This window comes from Hypanus sabinus, chromosome 7 (genome assembly GCF_030144855.1).
Source record: "Hypanus sabinus isolate sHypSab1 chromosome 7, sHypSab1.hap1, whole genome shotgun sequence".
NCBI lineage: Eukaryota > Metazoa > Chordata > Chondrichthyes > Myliobatiformes > Dasyatidae > Hypanus > Hypanus sabinus.
The window spans coordinates 96,911,350-96,939,280 of NC_082712.1; the positions used below are offsets into that span (position 1 = coordinate 96,911,350).

At 46.2% G+C, this 27,931-nt stretch overlaps 2 protein-coding genes across 8 annotated transcripts in view; one reads left to right on the top strand and one right to left on the bottom strand.

Annotated features, from left to right (window-relative positions):
- Positions 1-17,589, top strand: part of LOC132397019 (acetylcholinesterase-like) — a 79,630-nt gene extending 62,041 nt beyond the window's left edge. For all 4 annotated transcript variants that reach the window (XM_059975241.1, XM_059975239.1, XM_059975238.1 and 1 more), the window contains one exon: positions 6,854-17,589. In XM_059975241.1, the coding sequence (XP_059831224.1) occupies positions 6,854-6,975 (122 nt within the window). In that variant the 3' untranslated portion in view covers positions 6,976-17,589. The remainder of the gene's footprint in view (positions 1-6,853) is intronic.
- Positions 479-27,864, bottom strand: znhit1 (zinc finger, HIT-type containing 1). Of its 4 annotated transcripts, none has more exons than XM_059975243.1 (5): positions 27,809-27,864; positions 27,186-27,356; positions 26,945-27,024; positions 25,615-25,784; positions 479-1,395 (listed from the first exon to the last, which is right to left on the bottom strand). In XM_059975243.1, the coding sequence occupies exons 1-5, from the start codon at positions 27,834-27,836 to the stop codon at positions 1,116-1,118; spliced, it is 729 nt and encodes a 242-aa protein (XP_059831226.1). In that variant the 5' UTR covers positions 27,837-27,864; the 3' UTR covers positions 479-1,115. The 4 variants fall into 4 exon arrangements, with proteins under 4 accessions (XP_059831226.1, XP_059831225.1, XP_059831228.1 ...); XM_059975245.1 differs by lacking the exon at positions 479-1,395 and adding an exon at positions 21,597-24,096; XM_059975242.1 differs by lacking the exon at positions 27,809-27,864 and having other exon boundaries at positions 486-1,395; positions 27,186-27,638.
- Between the last annotated feature and the right edge of the window lie 67 nt (positions 27,865-27,931).

The following is a 27,931-nucleotide window of genomic DNA, read 5'->3' on the forward strand; positions in this document are numbered from 1 at the left end:
TGTACTTTTTTTTTCCCCCTCACAGATTCTGCCTGTTCCTTCTGCATGGTGTGTGTGTTGCTTGGATTTCCAGCATTTGCAGAGTTTCTCTTGTTGCTAAATGTATTAGGCTGAACGTTATCTAATCTCTGATCCCATTAGCCCAGCAATGCCAACATTTTATAAACGGGAGCCAAAAAGTGGACTGCAGCAGAAATGAACAATTCACAACCCATCAAACTAACAAAGAGGATATGGACCTATAATTCCTCTGAGGTTAACTTGCCCCACTCTCTTCCCCCCCCCCCCCCCCGGGGGCAGCTGAGACAAAGAATCAGCAGCCAACCCAAACCCAATCCTGAAGCAGCGTGATGGAATAGCAGAGCAGATTTAGTCGGCTGAATGGCCTAATTCTGTCCCTATGTCAGATGGTCTTAGCAGCACTACAGCACTGAAACAGACTGAGACTATTGGAATAAATGAAGCTGATCTGGAAATTTGGGGTAGAAAGGGCAGGGAAGGGGAAGGATTAGGGATAGGCTAGGATGGAAAACCAAGGGTAAATGGGGACATTTACAAAGGGAAAATAGTTTGGTGCACTGTAATTTAGAATTAACTAATTATTTAATTCTCAAAGCAAAAAATCCTCTGCTATATTGGGACAGGGGAATCCCATAACACTGAGATCAAAGTTAAAGTAAATTTTAATCGAAGTGCATATATGTCAGCTCATTCAACCGAGATTCATTTTCCTGTGGGCATACTCAGCAAATCTATAGAATAGTAACTATAATAGGATCAACGATAGATCATCCCGAGTGCAGAAAACAACAAACTGTCCAAATGCATATATAAAAAACAAGAACATGAGATAAAGAGTCATTAAAGTGAGATCATTGGTTGTGGGAACATTTCAATGATGAGGCAAGTGAAGTTGAATGTAGTTACCCCATTTTATTCAAGAGCATGGTAGTCGAAGGGTATTAACCGTTCTTGAACCTGATGATGTAAGTCCTGAGGCTCTTGTACCTTCCTGAGGCAGCAGCAAGAAGAGAGCGTGGTGGGGATCTCTGATGGTGGATACTGCTTTCCTATGACAGCGCTCCATGCGGATGTGCTCAATGGTTGGGAGGGCTTTACCCATGAGATACTGGGCTGAATCCACTTTTTTTTGTAGGACTGGTGTTTCCATATCTGGCCGTGATGTAGCAAATGTAGGTGATGATTGGAGTCATTTCCTGTCCAAAGGGCAGAAGAGTTCTGAAACATTTCTTTAGCTCACATACAGCTGAACGGGTCCAAATGATCATCACACGGTTGCTTCCTGTGTAGGAGAGTAAGGCTGTGCTGTACCTTTGAAGTTTTGTACGGAGGAATCTGTTGCTGTAGCAGTGGTCTTGGAGACAGATGCAGCAACTGAGAACAGAGGGAAAGCTAGAAGTAAAGTGGAAGCTTTGGAGAGGGCACAGAAGAGATTTACCAGGATACTGACAGGACTAGAGAGCATTTCTATGTCAATAGGTTGAGGGAGCTAGGGCTTTTCTCCCTGGAGAGGAGGATGAAAGACGACTTGATAGGAGATGATAAGAGGCATAGAGTGAGCGGACAACCTGAGATTTTTCCCGAGGGTGGAAATGGTTAATATGAGGGGAATAATTTTAAGGCAATTGGAGGAAAGTATAGGGGGTATGTCAGAGGTATTTTTTCCCATCAGAGAGCGGCGGGTGGTTGGTGCGTGGAACAACCTGCCAGGGGGCTGGTTAGAGGCAAATACATTAGGGACATTTAAGAAACTCCGAAGCAGAGGGAAAATGGAGGCACTGTGGGAGGGAAGGGTCTTGGATTAGGTTTAAAGGACATAAGTAGCTCACACTAAGATAATTGGATAAAGGAATAAGGGAGGATGTCAGAAGTGGGTGTTCTATACAGTGTGGAATACACTGACAGAGGTGGATACATTAAGAACATTGAAGAGTCTCGGGCACATGGATGAAGGAAAGTGGTGTGCACGAAGGCTTAGACTGACTACACAGCATTGGAGACTGAAAGACCTGCACGTCGTCCGCTGGTGGAATCAGCCCCACTCTACTGCAAGACACGGACTCGTCACACTAACTACGATGAAAGCAGGTGAAATACAGAGAAAGACAGCTTATAAATGGTAGCACCATTCCCAGTGGAACAGCTGGACATGCTGCCTCATAGCCCAGCGACACTGCTTCTGCCCTGAGTTTTTGTGCTGCCTGTGGAGTTTACACATTCTCCCTGTGACAGCATGGGTTCACTCACCAGCACAGTGAGACCGCACACAGCAAATCATTAGGGCTAATGTCTCACTACCAGTCAGGGTGGCTAGTGAGGAGTTACAGAATCATAAAACACTACAGCGCAGAAACCAACCCTACTCCCATCAATCTGCACCCTGACCATAGCCCTCCATACCAGCCCCATCCATAACTATCCAAATTTCTCTTGAATGTTGAAATTGAACCTGCACAGTTAATGTATTGGTTTCAACTTCCCCAAAATTTCAGGATTCAGGTAAAGTTCTATCAGACTGGAAAACAGCAAATGCAACTCCTTTACACATAGTGAAACCAAAAGCAGGAAAGTATAAACCAGCTAGATTAATATCTGTCAAAACACAAAGTTAGAAGCCATTAAATCATTCAAATCAAATCAAACAACAACACACACAAAATGCTGGTGGAACACAGCAGGCCAGGCAGCATCTATAGGGAGAAGCGCTGTCGACGTTTCAGGCCGAGACCCTTCGTCAGGACTAACCGAAAGGAAAGATAGTAAGAGATTTGAAAGTGGGGGGAGGGGGAAATGCGAAATGATAGGAGAAGACCGGAGGGGGAGGGATGAAGCTAAGAGCTGGAAAGGTGATTGGCAAAAGTGATACAGAGCTGGAGAAGGGAAAGGATCATGGGACGGGAGGCCTCAGGAGAAAGAAAGGAGTGGGGGAGCACCAGAGGGAGATGGAGAACAGGCAAACAACTAAATATGTCGGGGATGGGGTAAGAAGGGGAGGAGGAGCATTAACAGAAATTAGAGAAGTCAATGTTCATGCCATCTGGTTGGAGGCTACCCAGCCAGTATATAAGGTGTTGTTCCTCCAACCTGAGTTTGGATTCATTTTGACAGAAGAGGAGGCCATGGACAGACATATCAGAATGGGAATGGGACGTGGAATTAAAATGTGTGGCCACTGGGAGATCCTGCTTTTTCTGGCGGACTAAGCGTCCGCCAAGTTTAATCAAGTTTAATTATCATTCAACCATACATGGATTCAGCTGAACAGGACAGTGTTCCTCTGGGGGCAAGGTGCAAAACATACACGTGCATTCAAAATAGGGAGAAAGAAAGAAAAAAAGAGTCACACAAGAAAACACCTTTTTAGTCCAAGATCCCAAGGGTCAAGTCCCTCAAATTGATGGTCCCAAGCAATGCAGCCTGTTGTTCCACTGATTGAACAACAGAGGGCAGCACTGACGAGAGGCCAGTCCCCAACGGAGCATGGACACCACACAACACCTCCTCCAATGTCTTCTCACCTGGACTGCAGAGGTTATAGCAGTACACATTAAAAAAAATTCTATGTAATCAGGCAAACTCAACATGGCTTTTTGAGAAGGGAAATCACATTTGATTGATTTGTCAGGGGTGGTTTTCGAAGGAACATGCACCACAGACAATGAGAGCCCCGTAGATGTGAATAGGTATCCATTTCCAGAAGGCTTTTGACAGGGTGTTGCAGATTATTGTGGGAAATGGAGGGCAATGTATTGACATGGAAATCATTCACTTAACAAGAATCTGTACTCAAATGATTTTCTAGTCGACAAGATGCAGTGGGTTATTGGATTCAGCATCGAGGATTCACTAATTTCCATTTATATAAATGAAGGAACTAAAGCTAGTTACTGATTCTAGTTTTGTCAGAAGACACGAGGCCCTTCAGCCCATGGTGGCTCTCAGAGATATTCATTCATTTATTTCTCTGTAACCTAGGAAAATTAATGCCCCAACCCCCACACCATGCATTCCTTTGTGCTCTATCATATGACAGGGGTGCTTTCCTTATGCTGCCTTTTGGCCAGAGTCCACCTACGCCAGGAGGTGATGTAGAGTAGCCAACTAATCTACCAATGTGTCGTTGTGATGTGGGAGTCAACCCACAGGGGCACAAGAAAGGTATGGAACACCACAGAGAGCAGCCAAGATTGAGACCCAACCCGCGTCTTCAGAAGTGTGGGCAACAGCCCTACAAGGGAGCTGAAGAGAGATACAAACACTGGTGCACCCCAGGGGTGTGTGCTTAGCCCACTGCTCTACTCGCTCTGTACCTGTGACGGTGGCTAGGAATAGCTCAAACACCATCTGTAAATATGCTGATGATACAACCATTGTTGGTAGAATCTCAGGTGGTGACGAGAGGGCGTACAGGAGTGAAATATGCCAACTAGTGATGTCACAGCAACAACCTTGCACTCAACATAAGACGAAAGAGCTGATTGTGGACTTCAGGAAGGGTAAGACGAAGGAACACACACCAATCCTCATACAGGGATCAGAAGTGGAGAGAATGAGCAGTTTCAAGTTCCTGGGTGTCAAGATCTCTGAGGATCTAACCTGGTCCCAACATATCGATGTAATTATAAAGAAAGCAAGACAGCAGCTATACTTCATCAGGAGTTTGAAGATTTTTGAAATGTTAACAAGTACACTCAAAAATTTCTATAGATGTACCATGGAGAGCATTCTGACAGGCTGCATCTGACAGGGTGGGAGGCGGAGTGGTCACAGGACTGAAAGAAGCTGCAGAGGGTTGTAAATTTAGTCAGCTCCATCTTGGGTACCCTACAAAGTACCCAGGACATCTTCAAGCAGTGGTGTCTCAGAAAAGCAGCATCCATTATTAAGGACCTCTAGTACCCAGGGCATGCCCTTTTCTCACTGTTACCATCAGGTAGGAGATACAGAAGCCTGAAGGCACACACTCAGCGATTCAGGAACAACTTCTTCCCCTCTGCCATCTGATTCCTGGATGGATATTGAACCTGTGAACACGACCTCACTCTTTCCAATATCTATATCTGTTTCTGCATGATTTTTAACCTGCAATATACATATACTGTAACTGAATTATTTATTTTTTTCTCCTATATAATTTATTGCATTAAACTGCTACTAAGTTAACAAATTTCACAACACATGCCAGTGATAATAAACCTGATTCTGCTAAGAGGGCAAGAGTAATGTAATGTGCAGAAATGTGAAATTGCTTTGAAAGGGAATATAATGTCTTTATATAAACAGATGGAGCTCGTCAGCCTGGGAAGGCAGTCCATCTAAGAGAGGGAAAACTCTGATTTCAAACCTCACTGCCTTGCGGCCATACCCACTCATGGGAAAGGCTTCGGGAGTAAACCCTGAGGACAAATCCGGAGCTGGAGTCCCTAAGGCAGTCCGACGTTGCCTTCAACCTCATTCTGGCAACATCTGTGATGACACTGGTGCCAAGCTGCATCAGCCCTTGCCCTTCCCTTGGACAACATCAGTGTGGTGAAGAGGGGAAACTTGCTGCATGGGCAACTGCTGTCCTCCCATACAACCCTGTCCAGTCCTGCGACCTGAAAACCATTCCAGGCACAGATCCACGGTCTCGCGAGACTAACGGATGCCACCATATAAACAGAGGTTACAGAGATACAGAAGGTGTTGAGCTGGTGTGCAGGCATAACAAATCATCAGGAAAAAGCAATATATATTTTTTTTTATTTTGGGAAGTGAGAAAGTAGTGCTTCAGGTATATCCAGAATTGGGTCATTGTATCTGGGGGACTGTGTAAGGATGCTAGAATCAGTAACTATCTGGAATGGTGAAGTTGGGTCTTGTACCTGCTGGAGCTTAGAACAATTGGAGACCTGATTGAGACCTACAAGATTCTAGGGGGTTTTGAAAGGGTGGCAGTGAAGAGGATCCACTTTGTGAAAGGATCTGAAGGATCTCAGATTAAGAATAATAAATGGACCACTGTAAGAGAGGAATGGTGACATTTTCCCCCTCAAGGGTTGAGTCTTTGGAATTCTCTCCCTAAATGGGTGGTGGAAACAATCTTGTAACATAGGATTAGTGAGCTGCTGGTCTACTGCTCTCATTGTTGCAGATGTGAGCGAGAGAGACAGAGCCTGTCTGAGATAGTGAAGTAGTGATCAAGGTGTCTTTGGGGTTTTTGCTATTGCTTGCATGGCTGGGGGGTGGGTCAGTGCTTCTGATAGTGCCAGTGGGGGGAGTAGTGTTAGCACACATGGTCATGGTTAGGATCAACTCCTGGCTCAGCAAGGACCTGGACCCACTGCAATCTGCCTATCGCAACAACAGGTCTACGGTAATAGCTCTGCACAAGGCCCTAGATCACCTGGACAGTACAAACACCTATGTTGCTGCATAGGATCGAAAGCAGCTACAGAATTAGTCAGCTCTCTCTTGGGTACTAGCTTCTGTAGTATCCAAGACATCTTCAAGGAGCGACACTTCAAAATGGCAACATCCATCATAAAGCACTCCCAACTATTCTCATGGTCTCCGTGAAGGCGCACACACACACAACGATTCAGGAAAAGTTTCTTCCCCTTTGCTGTCCAATTTCTGATTGGACATTGAATCCCAGAACACTACCTCACTGCTATTTTCATTTATTTTTGCACAATTATGTATTATTGTAATTCAGTTTTTTTAACCTATATTATGTATTGCAATGTACTGTTGCCACAAAGTCAAATTTCACAAGTGCCGGTGATTCTGATTACCCGCCTGGTAATGAAGTTAACAAGAGCTCAGTCTGTCTCTCCTTCTGCCCCTGCAGAGACCATCGACGAGGCCGAACGCCAGTGGAAGATGGAGTTCCACAGATGGAGCTCCTATATGGTACACTGGAAGAACCAGTTTGACCACTACAGCAGGCAGGAGCGCTGTGCTGAGCTGTGATCATTACCCTGCGGCTAGCCTAGCAAGGCAGACAGCAGCATCTCTGCAACCGACCAGACACCCTGTCTAGCTCCTGGTGACACCACCGTGGCCCTCCGCGCCTACCACCAAACCTTGCCTTGAGACCACCTCTAATGCAAACCCTATCCGTCAAGCCCCTTCTCAGCCAGGCTGCCACACGCATTTCACTGTCTCCTTTCTGTCCTCTAGGCCTGTCTCCACTGCCCCACACACTCCCTAATGCCCTCTGTTCAATTTTCTCTCTCACCTTCTCAGCCATCGTCCCCTCCCTGCTCTCCACTACCATCATCTCTAAGCAAGCCCTCTCCATTCTCCCCATATCCTGCTCCACTTTAACCCCTTATGGCATTTTCCTCACCCTCACCCTCCTGTTATTTATCCCAGACCCCCTCCTCCCTTGCTCTGCTATCACACATTCTCTCCCCAACTCTCCCCCAAACCCTTCACTATAAATCCCCTATACTCTGTCACAAAGATCCAGCTGCCCCTTAAGGCTCTGGGTCTTTTCTCCAGTTAGTCCCTCACTGGTTGAGATATTAGAAACCTACTTGGCCCCTTTAACCTCCATCACCTTTCCCTATGAAAATGGCTAAATCTCTGCTACCAGAATACTTCCCGATCATTAGATCCTCTGACCCACCCAGCCTCATTCACATAACCTCCATGTTCTCTGGGGGAAGGGAAATCCTCTCACAAAGAAATTTCTCCCCCATCACAGTCTCAAACTACCACCCCAGGTCGAGGCCACTCCTCCCCCCATCAGTCCAGCTCTTCTACTAGTTCCAGGAACATCTCAGGGTCCTTCCTCCTCATCTCTGCCAGGACCCCGTATATCTCAAAGAGATCAGCTGTCATCCCAAATGAGGCCAAGCTTTCTCGCCCTCTCGTGACCGCTCAAAGCCTTCCTACCCCAGCCGGGACTGACTCCGCCAGTATCTCCATCCTCGGGTGTGAAAACCCAAACTGCATGCAGTCCCTTCAGGGTGATCTTAGCAACTCTTCCCCACTCTCCAACGCTACTTCCCTCCGAGAGAGGATTACTTGTCGTACGTCTTTCCAAAGGATGACTTGGATCTCCCAGCACTGGACGCTCAGCACCAGGGGGCTGCTCCCGAGACCCGGGTTCAGCCTGACCTCTGGTGTGGGCAGTGTGGAGTTTGCACATCTTTCCTGTGACCACGGGATGCTTTGCTTTTCAGCTGCTACATACCGAAGACACAAGAGTAGGTGGATATTTACCCTCTGTAAATGAGACGCAGAGTAGCACATGGTGAAATTTGGGGGATTGGGAGGAGAGTTGGATGGGGTGATAGTGGAGGAATGGGTTGGATCCATGAGCCAGGCTGGGCATAATGGGCCAAATGGCCTCCAATGGCAAAAGAGAACACATCTGTTTACCTTGCTAATCAACACCTCTTTCCTTTCAGTAAAAAAAAATCCCAAACCAAGAATACTGGAGTTCGCTGGTGGGAAAACTTCACATACAGGGACATAACTAAAAGGGGCCATTCATGTTAAACTCATAGTGTGATATCGATTTCTCCTTCCAATTTCAAAAAAAAATTCCCTCCCCCTCTCCTCTTCTATTCCCTACTCTGGCTGGTAACCTGTACATCACCTCACCCTGGTGTCACCCCTTCTCCTTTTCTCTTATGGTCCACTATCAGACTCCTTCCCCTCCTGCCCTTAATCCTTCAACCCACCTGGCTTCACTGATCACCTTCCACTCCCCTACCTTTTTATTCTGATGTCTTCCCCCTTTCTTTCCAGTCCTGAAGAAAAGTCTCAGCCTCAGCTGTTTATTCATTTCCATAGATGCTGCCCAACCAGCTGAGTTCCTCCAGCATTTTGGTCCTAGTGTCACTCTGGGCTTCCAGCAACTGTGGACTTCCTCACATTTATAACACTAGTCTCTGTAGCTTTCCCTACATTTTCCACATACAAACTATTAATTACACACGTTTTGCTGCACTTCTCCCTGTGTCCACCCCTACTTAGTTCACATAGCACCAGCCTAGATTACATCGAGCCCATCCCAAAAAGCTCTCTCCTGCACTCTGTTCCAATTTGTACATCTTAGCCAACAATGTCAAGAGAGGGTGCAGAAAAGATTCACGAGGATGTTGCTGGAAACAGAGGGTTGAAGTTACAGGAGAGACTGACCAAGCTGGGACCGCTTTCCCTGGAGTCGAGGAGGTTAAGTGGTGACCTTGTGGAATAAAAGGATAATAAAATCATGAGGAGCATTGATATGATCTGTTTCCCAGGCTGGAGGAGTCTAAAACTAGAGATCATAACTTAAAGGTGAGAGTGAAAGGGATTTAAAGGATACCTGAAGACAAGTTTCTCTTCAGGGAATGGAGGATAGGTGGAACAAGCTACTAGCTGTAGAGCTGAGTACAATTATAATGTGTAAAAGACTTATGAACAGACATGTAGATAGAAAAGGTTGAAAGGGAAACAGGCCAGGTTTCTTTTGCGGGACGCACTGTCAGAGGTTGGTGGTAGAGGCAGATGCATTAGAGGCGTTTAAGAGGATGGATGATAGAAAAGTGGAAGGGAAGAGTTAGATTGATCTTAGAGTAGGCTGAAAATGGGCACATTGTGGGCCAAAGGGCCTGTAATGTTTGATGTTCGAAATGAGATTATCTCATGAAGAGTTGGTCAGCATGGAAGAGTTGGGCTGAAGGGCCTGTTCTGTACCGTCTAGAGAAGGGTTGCATTTCACAACACTGGAAATGCAGTTCAGTGAACAACAGCTAGGAGACTGGTTTGGCTTATCCAGTGACATTACGTCAGTCCAGAAATCTGACTGGTGCTCGTCCACTGTGTACTCACCCTGCTGCAATTTCCATGTCCGCTATGTAGGGGGTGGTGTCCTTTAGCAAGCAGGGCAAGTTGGCTACAGTTACCCTATGACCCCTTCTTACCAGCAAAGTGCCAGCTAGTACATCCCTAGTCCTTGGGCTCCATTCACCACCACTACCCCCACTCCAAACTCCAAGGGACATCCCATTATTGCCGTTCCCAACTGTCCCCTACATTCAATTCCCTTCCTGAATGATGATTCCCTCCCCTAGCCATCTCTGAATTCCAGTTCTCTTCCCCATCCCACAGACGTAGCTCCAATCTGGTCGTGTCCCCCCCCCCCCCCGCCCCCCATTAGGTACCTCTGGCCTTAGGGAAAGCAGACCAGACCAAGGCAATTTCCCACTTACATCATTCAATTCAATAAAGTTGAGACTTTATAAGGCATCAGATAGACTCTATATGCTGTTTTGGGCCCCCTATTGAAGAAAGGATGTGCTGGCACTGGAGAGGGTCCAGAGGAGGTTCTCAAAGAATGATTCTGGGAATGAAAGGGTTCATGTATGAGGAACATTTGATAGCTATGGGTCTGAACCTGCTGGAGTTTAGAAGAATGAGGGGAGGGATCTCGTTGAAAAGTACCAAATACTGAGTAGATGTGGAAAGTTTGTTTCCTATAGTGGGAGAACCTAGGACCAGATGACACAGCTTCTAAATACAAGGACATCTCTTTAGAACAGAGATGAGGAAGAATTCCTTTAAGCCAGAGGGTGGTGAATCTGTGGAGGACAAGTCACTGGGTATAGTTAAAGCAGAGTTGATAGTTTCTTGATTAGTAAGGGCATCAAAAGATACAAGAAGGAAGAATGGGGTTGAGGGACGATAAATCAGCCATAACAGAATGGTGGAGCAGTTCAGATGGGCTGAATGGTTTAATTCTGCTCCCATGTCTTATAGTCAATGCAGTCAAACTCTAGGCTTGAGGTCTAAAGGCGATGTTATGTGGTGAATGATTAACATAGCAATCAGAGCTCTATAGGTATGCTGAACATCCAGGATTTTCTCCTACAACTGCCCTGGGCACAGACGGGGTTGACCCTCCCCTGGACAGCCCCACTCCATCTGGTGTCTGCCCTCTTGGAATCCAGCAGGAATAAACATGCACTTCTTAAAGGTATCCCAAATACAAGACTGTTATTTGGAGAAGAGGTTGGTTGATAAACTACCTTCCTGCCACAGAATATTGGGGACAGCGTCAATTAGGAAGTTGATCCCAGCCCCATATCTACCATTCTTTCGTTACATTGTCTATCAGAATCTTTGCAAACACTTCTCATCGTCACTCACTCATACCAGGCAACTCATGTGCAAGCACTCTGCATCTACACTACTGCGCTTGGGAATGAAACTGATCTCACTTTGAAATTCCCTGTGAAATACACTTTTCTCTGAGATATATTGTAAAATTATTTATTTAAGTGTTTTTTGTGTGCTTTTTCAGAGGCAGTGTCTGGTAGGTTTTGAGGGATTTAAAATCCAATTTGACAACGCTGGTCCATTCCCAATGTTAATGGCAACATAGCTTGAGATTGTAACAGCTCGCAGAAAGAGACAGCACGTGACTGATCCTGATTGCGAGTCGGTGTATCCCTAATTCTGCAGTGCCTCCATGAAGTTCAGCAGGAGGCTGTGGTCTCATTTCCATCCCTTTGTGGGTGAGTCACTGGTTCAAGCCCCAGTTCAGGATCTTGATTCTAATAGTCACACGATACACAAGAACAGGCCCTTCCAGCCACACCACACAGCAATCTTCCAATCTGAGCCTAGTTGAATCACAGGATGACGTACATGACCAATTAACCTACCAACCACCCACCTTTGGACTATGGAAGGAAACCCACATGATCATGGGGAGAATGTAGAAACTCCTTACAGGCAGTGCCGGGAATTAAATCCAGTTTGCTGGTACTGTAAAGTGTTGTGCTAACCACTATGCTACCGTGCCTGATCCCATTGACCCACACCCGGACTATAGCCATCCACATCTCTCCCATAAGTCTTTGAAGTAAGGTCTCATATGTCTCACAGAAGGATTCAAAATAAACTCCCACACTACAGTAACAGACAAGTTCCACCCAGATTGAACCTTCCAATCATCAATATGAAACACGGCTGTTTGTGGGGATGGGGGAACATGGACTGGCTGCCTGGCTGATCCACATTGGACAAAATACTTAACGGCAAATTATGACAAAGTTACAGCCCTTCACTCCTGATGCAACTCAGAATATCTGGTTGAAAAAACCATTAGACAACAAATTAATTTATAAAGGACCAAATGATGAAAAAACATTAAAAGTAAATAACACTAATCTTGCAGAAGAAATCTCATCTGCTAGATCTTTAAAAACCAGGTTGTTCCCTAAACAGACATGCTTGAGATTTCCTAAAGGAGCCATTCCCCTTAGCGTGATCACTCAAGTCAAATCTCATGCTCTCCTCAGAGGCTGTAGAGATCCACGTAACCAGGATGTTAGGGTAGATTCCCTTAACGGAGAAATCCTGTGTGTGATTTGGTTTAACGTGGGGAGACCGATGCATGGGCAGGCACCATACAGTCCCTGGCAGATCGGGGTCAGGGTCCAGTGGCGTGATGACTGGGGACTCTTTGCTGGCGTCGTGATGATCTTCCGCCAGCTCCGCATCTCTTTGAACACTGATGATGATGATGGCTAGTTCTTTGCTTGCGAAGATCAGAAGGAAAGGAGAGTCCTTAGGATCGACGGCGCGACCGTTGGTGACTGCAGAGGCCGATTCTGGATCTGCGGACTGTGGAACAGCACGGACATGGGAAGAGCAGGCATAATAGGCAATAGACAGTAGGTGCAGGAGTAGGCCATTCGGACCTTCTAGCCAGCACCGCCATTCACTGTGATCATGGCTGATCATACACAATCAGTACCCCGTTCCTGCTCTCTCCCCATATCCCTTGACCCCGCTATCTATAAGAGTATCTAATTCTCTCTTGAATGCATCCAGAGACTTGGCCTCCTCTGCCTTCTGCAGCAGAGCATTCCACATATCCACCACTCTCTGGGTGAAAAAGTTTTCCCGCATCTCTGTTCTAAATGGCCTACCCCTTATTCTTAAACTGTGGCCTCTAGTTCTGGACTCACTCATCAGCGGGAACATGCTTCCTGCCTCCAGTGTGTCCAATCCCTTAATAATCTTATATGTTTCAATCATGCGGATGCTTGGCTAGTAGGATCCTTCCTGCATGTCCTCTACTCTTCAGCAGTCGCTCTTCTGGATTGCTCAAAATCCTTGGCTGCTCCGTAGATCGGCTGCTGTCGCTCATTGACCCCGATACTTGACTGAGAGAGCTGCTGCTTAAGTTGGTCTTTGTACCTCTTAGACAATCTCTCTGCCCTGAGGTAGTTCTCCACAGAGTACTGCTTTCGGTAACCTGGAGTTGTCCGTGTGAGATGTGCGGCCTGGCCAGCAGAGCTGCCTGAGCAGTAATGTGGCTTCAATGCTGAGAAGTTGAGCCTTCTGAGGACCTCGTTGTTGGAGACACAAGCTGACACTCCTGATGGAGCAGAGGCAGTGCTGATGGCAGCGCTTGAGCAACCGGGTTTGCTTGCGGCAAAGACCCAGGCTTCGGAGCCGGATAGCAGTGTTCCGACGATGGCAGCCCTGTACACCAGGATTCTTGTGAACAGACGTAGCTGGTGGTTCTTCCACACACATTTCTGGAGGCACTGCTGGCTCTGGCAAATCGATTGTCAACGTCCCTTACTACCGTTAAAGATGACGCTGCCCAGGGAGGTGAACTGCTCAACCATGGTGAGTGGTTGGTCACCATGGTGATCAGAGGTGAGTTGTTGATGCACCATCAATAACTCACACTGAGACGTAAGGCGAGATATCGGCTTTTATTGACTGGAAGAAGGAACCAGGAGTGAGTGTCCATCATACTATGTCCTGGAGACTGAGGCCGAGCGTCAGGCCTCAGATCGCCTTTATACAGGGGCCTGTGGGAGGAGCCACAGGAGCAGTCAGCAGGGGGTGTGTCCAGACAGGCACATAGTTCACCACAGTTGTAAACTCCACAAGGGTGTTTCTGATGGAGGACCATTGTTTTCTTCAGACTGATCATTAACCCGAAAGCCCTTGCAGCCTCGGTGAACTGAGTGACTGCAGCCTGTAACTCGTCCTCTGTGTGCATGAGAAGAACATGCTTATCGTATATGGAGAATAGGCTGTTGCATGGTTTTTGTGCAGGCAAGATGGTTGAAGATACTTCCCTCAGTTCGGAACCGAATGTAGGCGCTCTCCGGAGGTGATCTTTTTCATTTGCCATACCATTATGCTGAATAAGGGTCCAGTGGCGTGGAATGCAAGACAACAGGGGACATTTCACTGCTCTTCCCTCACCGTGTCATGATCTGCCAGTTCTGCCACTGAGGTCTCCTTAAACACTACAATTACCATTAGGTCTGTCAGGCTTTGAGGCCTAAGGACAGTCTACATCAAAAATCACAACTTAGGGAGCGTTACACTGTGTTAGCACGTTCTAAATGTAACCACCGGGGATTGTACAGCTAATGAAATAATCCCCAAACTCCAGCTATTGAAAATAGGCACTGCGAAATTTTGACAAACCAATGTACATTTCCTGTACAACTGCTGTTTAATATTTATTTTTTGTATTGTTAAAAAAAAAGCCATGGCTGAAGGCATTTATTGCCTTGTGCTCATTACTGATGATAGTGAGCCACCATAGACAACGCAGGAGGGATCATACCTCCGAGATTAACGGGATGCCAACAGCATTGCCATGGAGGGAACACCAAGGGACAGCGAATGGCCACCTATCCAGTTCCAAGTGGGGATGGGCTGGGGTGTAAGGGGCTTTGACGCGAGTGTTCTCATACGTCTGTGCAGTAGAGGATGCACTTTGGGAATGGTCGACGAGGATTTGAGACCCTCCACTGCTATATTCAATTCTTTTACTTGTAGAGTCTTGCACTGACACCAAACACTGCCTCTTCTTCAAAGTATTCAGAGACTAAGGGCATTGTATATTATGCATGTAAAGTGAATATATTGTCATGATACAATAATCCGCGCACTTTTCAATAAATATATCTCTATTGATAACCTGAAGTGATTGTCTTCAAGACTTGTTATTTCCATTTTCCACAAAGAAAAATACAGGAACTGATTCTTCTAACTCAAACACCCTCTGGTAACAGCTCAAAGGTTGACAATCTCTGAGTTCAAGCCCTGCTCCAGAGAAATGAGCATGAAACCCAGACCGATGTTGCACAGTGATAAGGGAAAGACTGCAGAGGCTGGGGGTATAGACCAGGGATTCCCAGCCTTTTGGAACCAGGTTGGGAACCCCTGGTGTACAAGGTAAAGGAAGGAGCGACAAGAAAGTGGATATAGGCAATACTGGAAATGGAGCAGCAATTTTAAGAGGCAACCCATCACATCCTTATGAGATTTAACTTTAACCAGTGATCCCTTAACAGCCAGTGCTTCCCCACCTGGGGTTCTCAGTTAATGGCAGGGGTCCATGGCATAAAAAAAGCTAGGGAACCCCTGCTGTAGTCATAGAAAAGTACAGCACAGAAATAGGTCCTTCGGCCCATCAAGTCTGGGCTGAGCCATTTAATCTGCCTACTCCAATCGATCTGCACCAGGACCATAGCCCTGCATTCCCCCACCATCTCTCTCCCGACCCTCTAAGTGAAGGAGTTTCCCCTTGTGTTTCCCTTAAACTTTTCACCTTTCCCCTTAACCCATGACCTCCAGTTGTTATCCCACTCAACCTCAGTGGAAAAAGCTTTCTTGCATTTAGTCAATCTCTACCCCTAATAATTTTATATACTTCTATCAAATCTCCTCTCACTCTACATTCTAAGGGAGCTTGAGGTAAAAGAACCCTTAGGAACCAGTGATCACAATATGATTGTGTTCAACTTGAAACTTGATAGGGAGAAAGTAAAGTCTGACGTAGCAATATTTCAGTGGAGTAAGGAAAATTACAGAGGTATGAGAGAGGAGTTGGCCAAAGTAAACTGGAAGGAGCTGCTGGCAGGGATGTCAGCAGAGCAGCACTAGTGTGCTTTTCTGGGGAAAATGAGGAAGGTGCAGGACATGTGTATTCCAAAAATGAAGAAACACTCTAACGGTAAAATAGTACAACTGTGGCTGACAAGGGAAGTTGAAGCTATTGTAAAAGCAAAAGAAAGGGCATACAACAAAGCAAACATTAGTGGGAAGACAGAGGATTGGGAAATTTTCAAAAACCTACAGCGAGCAACTAAAAAAAAAATCACTAAAAGGGGAAAGATATAATATGAAAGCAAGCTAGCAAATAATATCAAAGTGGATAGAAAAAGTTTTTTCAAGTACGTTAAAAAGAAGAGAGAAATACAGAACTGCTAGAAAATGAGGCAGGAGAAATAATAATGGGACAAGGAGATGGCTGCTGAACTAAATGAGTATTTTGCATCAGTCTTCACTGTGGAAGATACTAGTAGTGTGTCTGACGTTGAGTTGTGCGAAGGAAGAGAAGTGGGTGCAGTTACTATTACAAGGGAGAAGATGCTCAAAAAGCTGAAAGACATAAAGGTACATAAGTCACTCGGACCAGAGGAACTGCACCCCAGGATTCTGAAAGAAGTAGTGTTAGAGATTGTGGTGGCATTAGAAATGATCTTTCAAAAATCATTGAACTCTGGCATGGCCAGGGACAGGAAAATTGCAAATGTTACTCCACTCTAAAAAAGGAAGCCAGCAGAAAGGAAATTATAGACCAGTTCGCCTGACCTCAGTGGTTGGGAAGATGTTAGACCCATTTGTTAAGGATGAGGTGATGGAGTACTTGGTGACACAGGACAAGATAGTACAAAGTCAGCATGGTTTCCTTCAGGGAAAATCCTGCCTGACAAACCTGTTGGAATTAAAAATAGTGGATGTTGTATATTTGGACTTTCAGAAGGCCTTTGACAAGATGCCACACACGAGGCTGCTTTCCAAGTTAAGACCCCATGGTATTACAGGAAAGTTACTAACATGGTTAGAGCATTGGCTGATTGGTAGGAGGCAGCGAATGGGAATAAAAGGATTCTTTTCTGCTTGGCTGCCAGTGACTAGTGATATTCCGCAGGGTCGGTGTTGGGACCATTTCTTTTTATGCAGTATATAAATGATTTATATGATGGAATAGTTGGCTTTGTTGCCAAGTTTGTAGATGATATGAAGATTGCTGGAGGGGCAAGTAGTGTTGAGGAAACAGGACGGCTGCAGAAGGACTTAAACAGATTAGGAGAATGGGCAAGAAACTGGCAAATGAAATACAATATTGGAAAATGCACGGCTCTGTACTTTGGTTGTAGAAATAAATGTGTAGACTATTTTCTAAACGGGAAGAAAATCCAGGAACCTGAGATGCAGAAGGACTTGGGAGTCCTTGTGCAGAACACCCTGAAGGCTAACTTGTAGGTGGTGAGGAAGGCAAATGCCATGTTAGCATTCATTTCAAGAGGTCTAGAATAAAGAGCATAAGGTAACTTATAAGGTGAAGTTTTATAAGGCACTGGTGAGGTCTCACCTCGAGTACTGTGAACAGTTTTGGGCCCCTCATCTTAGAGAAGATGAGCTGGCATTGGAGAGGGTCCAGAGGAGATTCACAAGAATGATTCTGGGAATGAAAGGGTTATCATAGTAAGAACTCTGGCTCTGGGTCTGTACTCGCTGGAATTCAGAAGGATCGGGGGGGGGGGGGGGGGGGATCTCATTGAAACATTTCAAATGTTTAAAGGCCTAGACAGAGTAGATGTGGAAAGGATGTTTCCCATGGTGGGAGAGTCTAGGACAAGAGGGCACAGCCTGTGGATAGAGGGTGCCCTTTCAAAACAGAGATGTGGAGAAATTTCTTTAGCCAAAGTGTGGTGAATTTGTGGAATTTGTTGCCATATGCAGCTGTGGAGGTCAGGTCGTTAAGTGTATTTAAGGCAGAGATTGATAGGTTCTGAATTGGATATGGCATCAAAGGTTACGGTGAGAAGGCTGAGAATTGGAGTTGAGGAGATAGAAAAGAAAAGGATCAGCCATGATTGAATGGCGGAGGAGACTCAATGGGCCAGATGGCCTAATTCTGCTCGTGTGTGGAATAAAATACTATCCTATTCAATCTTTCCATATAACTCAGGTCCTCCAGACCCAGCAACATCCTTGTAAGTTTTCTCTGTACTCTTCAACCTTATTTACATCTTTCCTGCACACAATACTACAAATTGGGCCTCACCAACATCTTACAACTTTAGCATGACATCCCATCTCTTAAACTCAATAGATTGATTTATGAAGTCCAAATTGCCAAAAGCTTTCTTTAAGACCCTACTTACCTGTGATGCCACTTTCAATGAATTATGGACCTGTATTCCAGATCCCCTTGTCCTCCCACACTCCTCAGTGCCCTGATCACTGTGTAGACAATCCCACCCAATACTACAGTCAAGTCCTACAAAAACAATCAGATCAGATTTCTATTGATGGATTCCTTGAACAAATGACATTTGAGCAATATTCTGTGGCTTATTTCTTATTTACACAGCCAAGACATTTCCCATCAGTAGATTTTAGGCTAGCTGGTCTATAACCTTCTGATTCCCTCACTAATTTCTCTAAACCAACATAATATCATGCACAGTTTTCCAACTAAATAAAAACAGATTGCCCAGACCAAGCACACCAGAGCTCACCAGGGCATAGGGGCATAACTATGATGGGGCCACTCATTTCAAACTGATGGCACAAATATCGACTTCTCCTTCCGGTCCCCCTCCCCTCTTCTATTCCCCATTCTGTCCTCTTACCTCTTCTCACCTGCCTATCACCTCCCCCTGGGTCCCCTCCTCCTATGGTCCTCACCTATCCTTTCCCACACACCTGGCTTCACCAGCTATCCTCCTTCCCCGCCTCTTTATTCTGGCATTTCCCCCCCACCATCCTTTCCATTCCTGAAGAAGGGCCTTGGCCCAAAACATCGACTGTATATTCATTTCTATAGATGCTGCCTGGCCTGCTGAGCTCCTCCAGTATTCTCTGTGTGTTGCATTTAAAATCTGAGCTGTGTAGAAACACCTTCTTGCAGATGGAGGCAAATCTCTGGAATTCACAGGTGGAAACTAGGCCACTGATAAGTGGAGTGCATAAATATTTGATAGATCAGGGAATAGAGGGGTACTGCGAAAGGGAACAGAAGAGGTGTTGGGGGCAGCATACATCAGTGGTGATAATATTAAAGTGAAGGGAGAGGCATGAAGTGCTTGGCAGTCTATTCCTGCTCCTATTTTCTTGGGTTAGAAGATTATAAAGTTTAAGACACCAAAGTTCTACTTCCTTTAAGACCAAAATGGAAGCTAACTGAAAATGAGAACCTGTCACTCCTCAGTGCATATATTCTCCTTGTTTTGCTTTTTTTTTTAAAACCTGTGGACTCTCCATCCACAGTTCAACATCATTTCCATTGTGAAGTCTGTCTCCCTGTTCCTCATCTCGGAATGAAAGTATTAACCCCAATCAATCACTGAGCACAGTTCCGACTGCCTATTTCCTCACTAATAATTTCACCAGTTCCAATGCTTCACATCCTTTTTTCATTAAGTACAAACACATTTGTATTGATATAACCTGGAAGCTCAATTTCATATTCATAATTTAATCCCGGGCTCCGTGGATGGGAAGTGGGAGAGGCTGTGAAAGGGTGGGGGGTAGTAATCCCGTGAAAGGGAGAGACTGTGGAAGGGTGGGGGGGGTAGTAATCCCGTGAATGGGAGAGGCTGTGGAAGGGTGGGGGGTAGTAATCCCGTGAGTGGGCAGCGGGAGAGGCTGTGGAAGGGTGGGGGTAGTAATCCCGTGAGTGGGATCCGCTGTATCAAAGCCTATCACCATTCCATAGGCTTCAATGAGTCGCCCCTTATTCTTCTGATTTCCAGTGAGTACAGGCCTAAACCATGAACATTATTCATGTGATAAGCGTACTCCAAGCCTTATAAAACCTGCACATTACATAGCTGGTTACCCTACTTGCCCATACATCTCGGGAATACGGAAGGAATCCGAAGCACCCAGAGGAAACCCGCGCAGTCGAAGGAGAACATACAGTTAGAGGCAGGAACTGAACCTGGTGGTACTGCCACACCTGATGTCCAACCACATTAGTCTTCGCAATTTCCACGTCCATGCTCTCGTCACTGATCATCTATTCACATTTATGCAATTTAACAAATTCAACTTTCCCTGGTCAGGTTTGAATTCTTGACAGTAAATTGTCAAAATGGCCTTATATTGTCTCAAGTTCAAGTTTAATTGTCTTTCAACCATACATGAATGCAGTGTTCCTCCAGGGCCAAGAGTCAAAACATAGTACCAACAGTCAAACACAGCACTTGTAAAATATCAGTAAAATACAGTCACACAGAAAAATATATAGTCAAGACCCTGAATCCATGAATGTTATGACAGTCTGCAGTTGAACACAATACAGCTTGTCTTCTGCCGAGCAAACACTAGGAGGCAGCACCAGCTCCAGCCTGGGCGGCTGTACAAAGGCCACACTGTGGCTTGATGCCTGGTCCTTGCTATGACCGAGGCCACCCAGCTGCCCCACCTGCCGTCAATAGACCAGTGAATCGGACTTGCAGCATCCCACATTAACAATGTCCAGCAGGGTGCTGCGATCACAAGAAAAGCAACTAAGGCAATCACTTGCTGTTAGACTGCACACCAACTCCTCTCTGACACAGATTGCAGCACAATCCACACCAAGTCCAACTCCTTCAGTTTGAGCGATTAAATAATGATAGGGAGACCTGCGGTACTTTAAGTTGTTGATGTGCAGCAGGGTTTTGTGGTTGTAAAAACCTATGTTTGGACCCGTAGAAACTGCTGCGACCGAAAGTGCTACCATGTTATCAGAAGAAGAAATCAGCATGCCACCACGCCCTGTAGGGTCAACGGAGTTCAAACAGGCAAGCACAAGCGGAGTGGTAGGACTCTGACGCCTGCCAGTGGGAAGCCTGATCTTGAAACCCAACTCAAGCACGCAATCGAGGCTGACACGCCAGAACTTCACATGAAAAAAGGTTGAAATACAACCCACTCTACGCTTCCTGATAAATGGAAAGCACCCCACAGCCTCTATGGAGATTATTCAGTCACTGATAAACATGAGAGGGTCCAAAGCGGGAAACACAAAGTAACGCAGACAAAATGCTGAAGGAACTCAGCAGGTCAGGCAGCAGCTGCAGAAATGAATAAACAGTCGACATTTTGGGCCAAGACCTTTCAGGACTGCAAAAGAAGGGGGAGGATGCCAGAATAAAAAGAAGGAGAGCTGGAAGGTGATGGGTGAAGCTAGGTAGGTAAGAGGATGAAGAGAGAAGAGAATTGAACATAGTGGGGAATAGTGAAAGAGGGGAGGAAGAGGGAAATGTTTTACCAGAAGGAGAAATCAATATTCATGCCATCAGGTTGGAGTATACCCAGACAGAATACAAGGTATTGCTCCTTCACCTTGAGGGCAACCTCTTCCTGGCACAAGAAGAGACCAAGGACCAACATTTTGGAACAGGAATGGAAATTAGACTTAACATGTTTGGCCACTGGGAAGCTCTGCTTTTGGCTGATGGAGAGGAGGTGCATGACAAAGCAGTCCTCTAATTCACTACAGGTCTCACCAACGCAGAGAAGGCTGCAACGGGAGCCAACTATAATGTAAGTAATTATTTATTGTATACAGGTTAAATCTGGAAAAAAATCACTGAAATACAGAAACACCGAGAGAAAGAGGAGGAGAGATGGAAACTAGCTGGATGAAGGTTTCTGTTGGGTTGAGTGTGAGTGTGGGTGTGACTGCAGGTCAGCTTTTCTTACTCTGGCAATGGGCCACTGAGCTGCAACATTAATTCTGATTCTCCCTTCACAGATGCTGCCTGACCCGACGAGTATCTGCTTTTATTTCAGATTTCTAGCATCTTCCATGTTAGCTTTTCCGATCCAACTTTCCTGTCGGCACTGTTTAAAATTCAAAGTACACAAAGTATAAATGCAGTATAAAACCCAGATTCATCTTCGCACAGACAGCCACAAAACAAAGAAAACAAAGCATCAAAGCCTCAACACGCAAAGAAACAAATTACACAAACTGGGAAAAAAAGACGAGAAACAGCATGTAAAACATCAAACCACAAAGTCATCGTTAACAGTCCAGGAATGAGAAGCAAAGAATACATTGCCCAAGTAATGGTGCCTTAAAATATATTTGATTATAGGAAGTCTGGTCAGGGCACAGAAAGAGTCAAAATGAAAAGGGAAAAATGATGGACACAACTTGATTGTTTTAAACTAACACAAATCTTTTTAAGTTATTAATGAAATTAAGATCTTTACATAACATAGAAACGAGGTCTGTTCCTCAGGATAAATTTTCTTCCAGCACCATGTGGTAACAAAACAATAAAATTATTCACAAGTAACCAAATACAAGAGATATTTAAAAGCACAAGGAGTTTAGGAGACCTGGCACACAGCAGGCACAGGAATGATTCAGTCATAATCATGAATAGCAAACCAAGCTCGAGGTCTGATCCTCCTCCTAATTCTTATGCTCTGATTTTTTTAAAGAACTGATAAATTGACTAAATATGGAAATATTACCTGAACAAAAAGGTGAAAAGAATCAAAGAGCAGGTCGTGATAAACAGGGATAATTAAGCCATCCTGACTGTTTAAAACTCTAACAACAACACACACAAAATGCTGGTAGAACACAGCAGGCTAGGCAGCATCTAGGAGAAGTGATGTCGACGTTTCGGGCCGAGACCCTTCGTCAGGACTGTTTAAAACTCTACTTGAATTGCAAAGTCAACACCTTTAAAAGCAAACTTGTAGAAGAAAATTGGTTATCATGATGCGTGTGGGTAGTGCAGGACGCTCTCATTTTCAGCTTCCACTTTCGGCTAAATGTCTTGCAAAAAGGAGCGCTGAATGTGTAAGTCTCTCCCTTCAGCAAGCCTCACGTAGTGACACCTAACTGGCAACACACAGAAACTGAACTCGAGCTGAACTAGCGGATGAGGAAGAGGTCTGGCCCCTGCACACGTAGTAGGCAGGCCCACCGGCGTGTGGACTCGTCCTGGTGCTCGTCATGGGTAAATAGCCCAACTACCTCATAGGCAGCCTTGGAAGAAAACCCAGACAGCAAATCCAGAGTGCAGCCCATATGGTGACTGGATGTCATTGAACATCCTTCCAGCAGCCAAGCTGGTGCCAAACGTACTGCTTCATAAGCTTTCCTTTGGACTACACTGCTGAGGCTGAGAGGGGAAGTCAGGTCAAGGCACAAAAAAGATCAAGGCATCTCAGGATCTCCATACCTTCCACCCAGGCTTGTGATGACGATCACCACCCCTTGTCCTTTGATATCAACCACCACAGGAAACCAGATCTATCCAAGGGAGATCTAGTCTCTGTTGTTGTTACCACAATACCTACTGTAACCAATCAAATATCAAAAGACTGACAGAGTGGATGTGGAGAGGATGCTGTGGGATTTACTGCCACAGGTGGCTCTGAAGGCCCACTCATTGGGTATTTTTAAAGCGGAGGTCAATAGGTTCTTCATTCATCAAGTGTCAAACATTGCTGGGGAGCAGCAGGAGGCAAGAGAATGTGGGTTGAGATGGACAATAAATCAGCCATGATGGAATGTGGAGCGGACTCGATGGGCCGAATGGCCTAATTCTTCTCCTATGTCCAATGATAACTTTTACAGATGTAGGCAAAAGGGAACTAGCTAAGTCATAACACACTAGTTGTAAGAATCGTTTGTGGGAAGGCCTAGGGCTGACCACTGTCAGTCACTGGGTGCAGTTTGAGACCCGATCTGTTAAAGGTGCATTTCCCTGGCTTGTGTGTTGAATTAATGTCTCACCAGTACTTGGCATTTTATAGTCACTCTTGGCAATGCTCACATTCCTCAAAGCAGGAATCATCTTACTTACATTGGAATAACAATCTTGGAGACTAAATTTAACAAGCCAGTTCTGAAGCCTTCCCTCGCCAAGGTCTGCACAATGAATCATTTAAACAGTCCAACAACGTGCAGCAGTGAAACACTCTCCGCCTCGCAGTTCAGGTCCCTGGGGCAGAAGACACATTTAAACCTGCACCGAGCACCATCTTGCAGCTCACACCGTCCACTTCAGGCACCTGCACGAGAGGGAAGGGGCATCAAACCCAATTATTATTAAGCTGCCAAAAAACCTGGGCTTCCTCCCCCCCCCAACACTCAAAGACAAGACTGAGCTACCCCACCCACCCACCCACTCGACCAGCTCCTGTGAAAGGGAACACCAAGGAAAGGAGCACCATCAAACGGGCTACACAAATGGGAGTGCCACCGTCTCCCGGATCCAACCTCGATGTGCGCTGTCTGTGCAGTCTGCATGCTCTCCTCGTGACCATGCCAGTTTCCTCTGGGTGCTCTGGTTTCCTCCCACATTCCAAAGACGTACAAGTTTCTAGGTTAATTGGTCACGTGGGTGTAACAGCTGTATCTCGAAATAATAAATATATGAAGCTGTTGTAATTTGAGGAGAATAATCAAAATAATAATGGAATTAAGTGACGGTGAGTTGATGGCTGGCACAGAAAGGCCTGTCTCTAACTCAGCTGACTGCGAGTCTGCGATCAGGGAGGCCCTGCAGTGTAGCAGCCACGTTAATGGACCAGCAGCCACTCATCCCAAGACTGTGGTTTAAAACTAAAAATGCTAATTGTGGAATTTCAATTGATGATAACAGTAACCATGTAACAAAAACAACTCTTTGAGTCTCTCCCAGCAACACATAAAAAATGCTGGAGGAACTCAGCAGGCCAGGCAGCATCCATGGAAAAAGAGTTGACCCTTTGACAGGACTGGAATAGATTTAAAAGCTGGGTGGAGGGGAGAGAGAAGCACAAGGTGACAGGTGAAACTGGAAGGTGTAGGGATGAAGTGAAGAGCTGGGAAGTTGACTGGTGAAAGAGACCAGCTATGGAAGAAAGAAAAGGACGCAGGAACACCAGAGGGAGGTGAGGGGCAGGCAAGGGGATAAAGTGAGAGGGGGAGCAGGGGATGAGTAACAGAGAATGGGGAAGGGACATTCCAGAAATCGATGTTCATGCCATCAGGCCAGGGGCTACCCAGACAGAAGATAAGGTGTTGCTCCTCCAACCTGAGTGTGGCCTCATCACAACAGTAAAGGGACCATGGATTGGCAGGGGAGGGCGAGGGAGAGGTCAAACCGTTGGGGTGAACAGTGGTTTTTGAAGACTCTAGATCATGGTCCCTTTGGAGGCTCGTTATTCCTTGCATGGTGGGTGGGGGGGGGGGGGGGGGGGGGGGAGAGAGGTTGATGCATTTTGCTGAGGCAGGTGGGGGAAGGGGGTCTCTAATGTTTTCCTGTCATTCGTTTTTTTTCTTTTTTCTTCTGTTTCGTGGATGTCTGTGAAGAGCAAGAATTTCAGGCTGTATACTGTATACGTTCTCTGATATTAAGCGGAACCATTGAATGTTCTGGGCCAAGACCTTCATCAGGATATTAAAAGTACTGGTGAAAGGTCTCAGCCCAAAATGGTCTTTGTTGATTCCCCTCCACAGATGCTGCCTGACCTGCTGAGTTCCTCCAGTATTTTGTGGATGTTGCTTAAGATTTCCAGCATCTGCAGAATCTCTTGTCTTTATACCTGGTTTCTTGATGTGTCCCCTGGCACTTGACACAGCAGTACCGAGCTCCACATGACACGCAGGTGTAGTTGGACGGAAAACCACACACTGCACAGAAATGGCGCTGGGGCAGCTTGGAGGGACCGACGCAGGCTGTCAGGTAGTTTGGCCCTTCAGTTGAGCTCAGGTTCTGCTTGGCCAGAAATGAAATACATTAGTAATTCCACAACAGCCACAGATGCTAACCTCTGTATGACACCAGCCACTTGCTACTGGCAGATAAGGAATTGCAGGGATTGGCCTGGGATCGAGGTAAGGGACGAGCATCTGGAAGGAGGCGCAGTTGGCTGAAAGGGTGAAATCACAAGGCTGGTCTCTTCCTCTCCTACGTGTTTCGTGACCTAATTGAGTGCTCTGGATAACCAAAAGAGTCGAGGACAAGACAGAAGATCCTCTGTAGGACACTTCCACATCAAGGGGGGCAAAGCTAAAATTAAGGACATTATTACTCCAGGAGGTCACAAAGACCTCGACACGGTGACAAGGTCACTGTTGTAATCTGTACACAGTAATCTCTAACACACCCAGAAACCAGGTTAATAAATTAACTTCTTGTGAATGCTGTTACCTAATGCCGTGGCTGTGATCTTGCTGCAGGTACAACTCCTATTGCCTTACACTTTGAATTATTATATAGATACTGATGTTCACTCAGCTCTGCGCCGAACTGAGGCTGCGGCCTGCTCCTGCAGCTTTGTGTCTGCACACTCACATTCATTCTGTGTTTTATTTGCTTTTACTGTTTGTATGGCTTGTTTATTTCTCTCTCCGCACACCAGCTGTTTGACTGTCGTTTGGGTTTCTTTGTTTCGTGGCTGCCTGTGAGGAGACAAATCTCGAGGTTGTACGCAGTATTCACACTTCGATAATAAATGAAATGTGAACAGGCTGGTGTAAGGTTAATGAGATCCTGATGTCATGTATATGTTCACTGATATTACAGAATCACGTCGGGCTGGGCTAAGGGGCACTGTAAATTATGCAGGGCCTTGAAACTCTTGCAGAGGATCACAAGAGCCACTTTATATGTTCCTAACACACACTGAAGGCCACTAAACGAAACCATAACATCACATCAGGGGCTCAACAGCAGGTTCTCATTTCCAGACTCGTACTAAATATCAACCTTATCAAAAAGATCCTACCCACACGGACAGAGTCTCTGAAGGCAAAGGCAATGAGTCTCTTACTGCATCACCCCCTCGGCGCTGGGGCAGACAGGCACTCAACTTTCCAGCCACACTCCACCCACCCACAAGTACAGGGAGAATAGAAGCAAATAAACCCGACCTGCTCCTCCAGCAGCGACTGGAAATTCTTGCGGAAACGCTGCTTAAAGTGATCCCCGCGTGTTTTTTTCTTCTTCTTTGCTGAAACAAAGAGTCAATCATCAGTGTGCTGCCAGCCAAATCAATAATCAACCCATCTCCTGAAGCAGCCTCCCAAACCCCATCCCATTGCTCATTTCCACCAGCTCCCCCTCCCCTATACAACACAGTCAACACTCCCTCGTTCACGTTCCTCCTCTTACCAGACTCAGCATGAGGGTCGTCGAACTGTGGCAGGCGCTTCAGCTGCGGGAGGTTGGCATGGGGATCGTCCTGGAAGTTGTCCTTCTCCAAAGCGTCGAGCTGCCGGTTGAGGCGTCGCTGACGGGTGGCCTGGTCTAGGACCCGCCGTTGCCCACCATCCTGGGACCGGCCTGAACGGAAGGGCCCGATAGAAAACAACATCTGAGAGCCTGCCTCAATTTTTCCACCGAACCTCCTCTCCCTCACCTCACCCCACCCTTCCCCTTCCACCTAACCCTCACCCTTTGCTCTTTTACCTCACAACCCCAACACCACAACTATCTTCACCCCAAACTTGTTCCCACATCGACCCTCTCACCTTTCATCCCCACTAACTCCATCTCATTCCCTCACTCCCTGCTCCTTCCCCACCCCGTCATCCTACCCACCTCACCTCCAAAATCCCTCCTTTTCTCCCAACCCTACCTTCCACCAACCCCAGACCTCCACCTTCTCCCCTCCCCTCTCCCCAACCCCTTCATCCCCCTGCTCCGTTCCCCTCCCTCTCCCCTTCCACCTCCTCTCCCTCCCCCTAACCTTCGCACTTCCACCTTCTGCCGCCCCGCCTCACCCTCTACCTTACCTGTGCTCTCGCGTTTTTTCTCAACCATGGTGCCGCTTTCCCGCTGGGGTGGGGGGGGGGGGGGGGGAAGTATTTCAGCGCTGCACCACTCGCCGCTGGCGTGGGGAAACTACAACGAGGTAC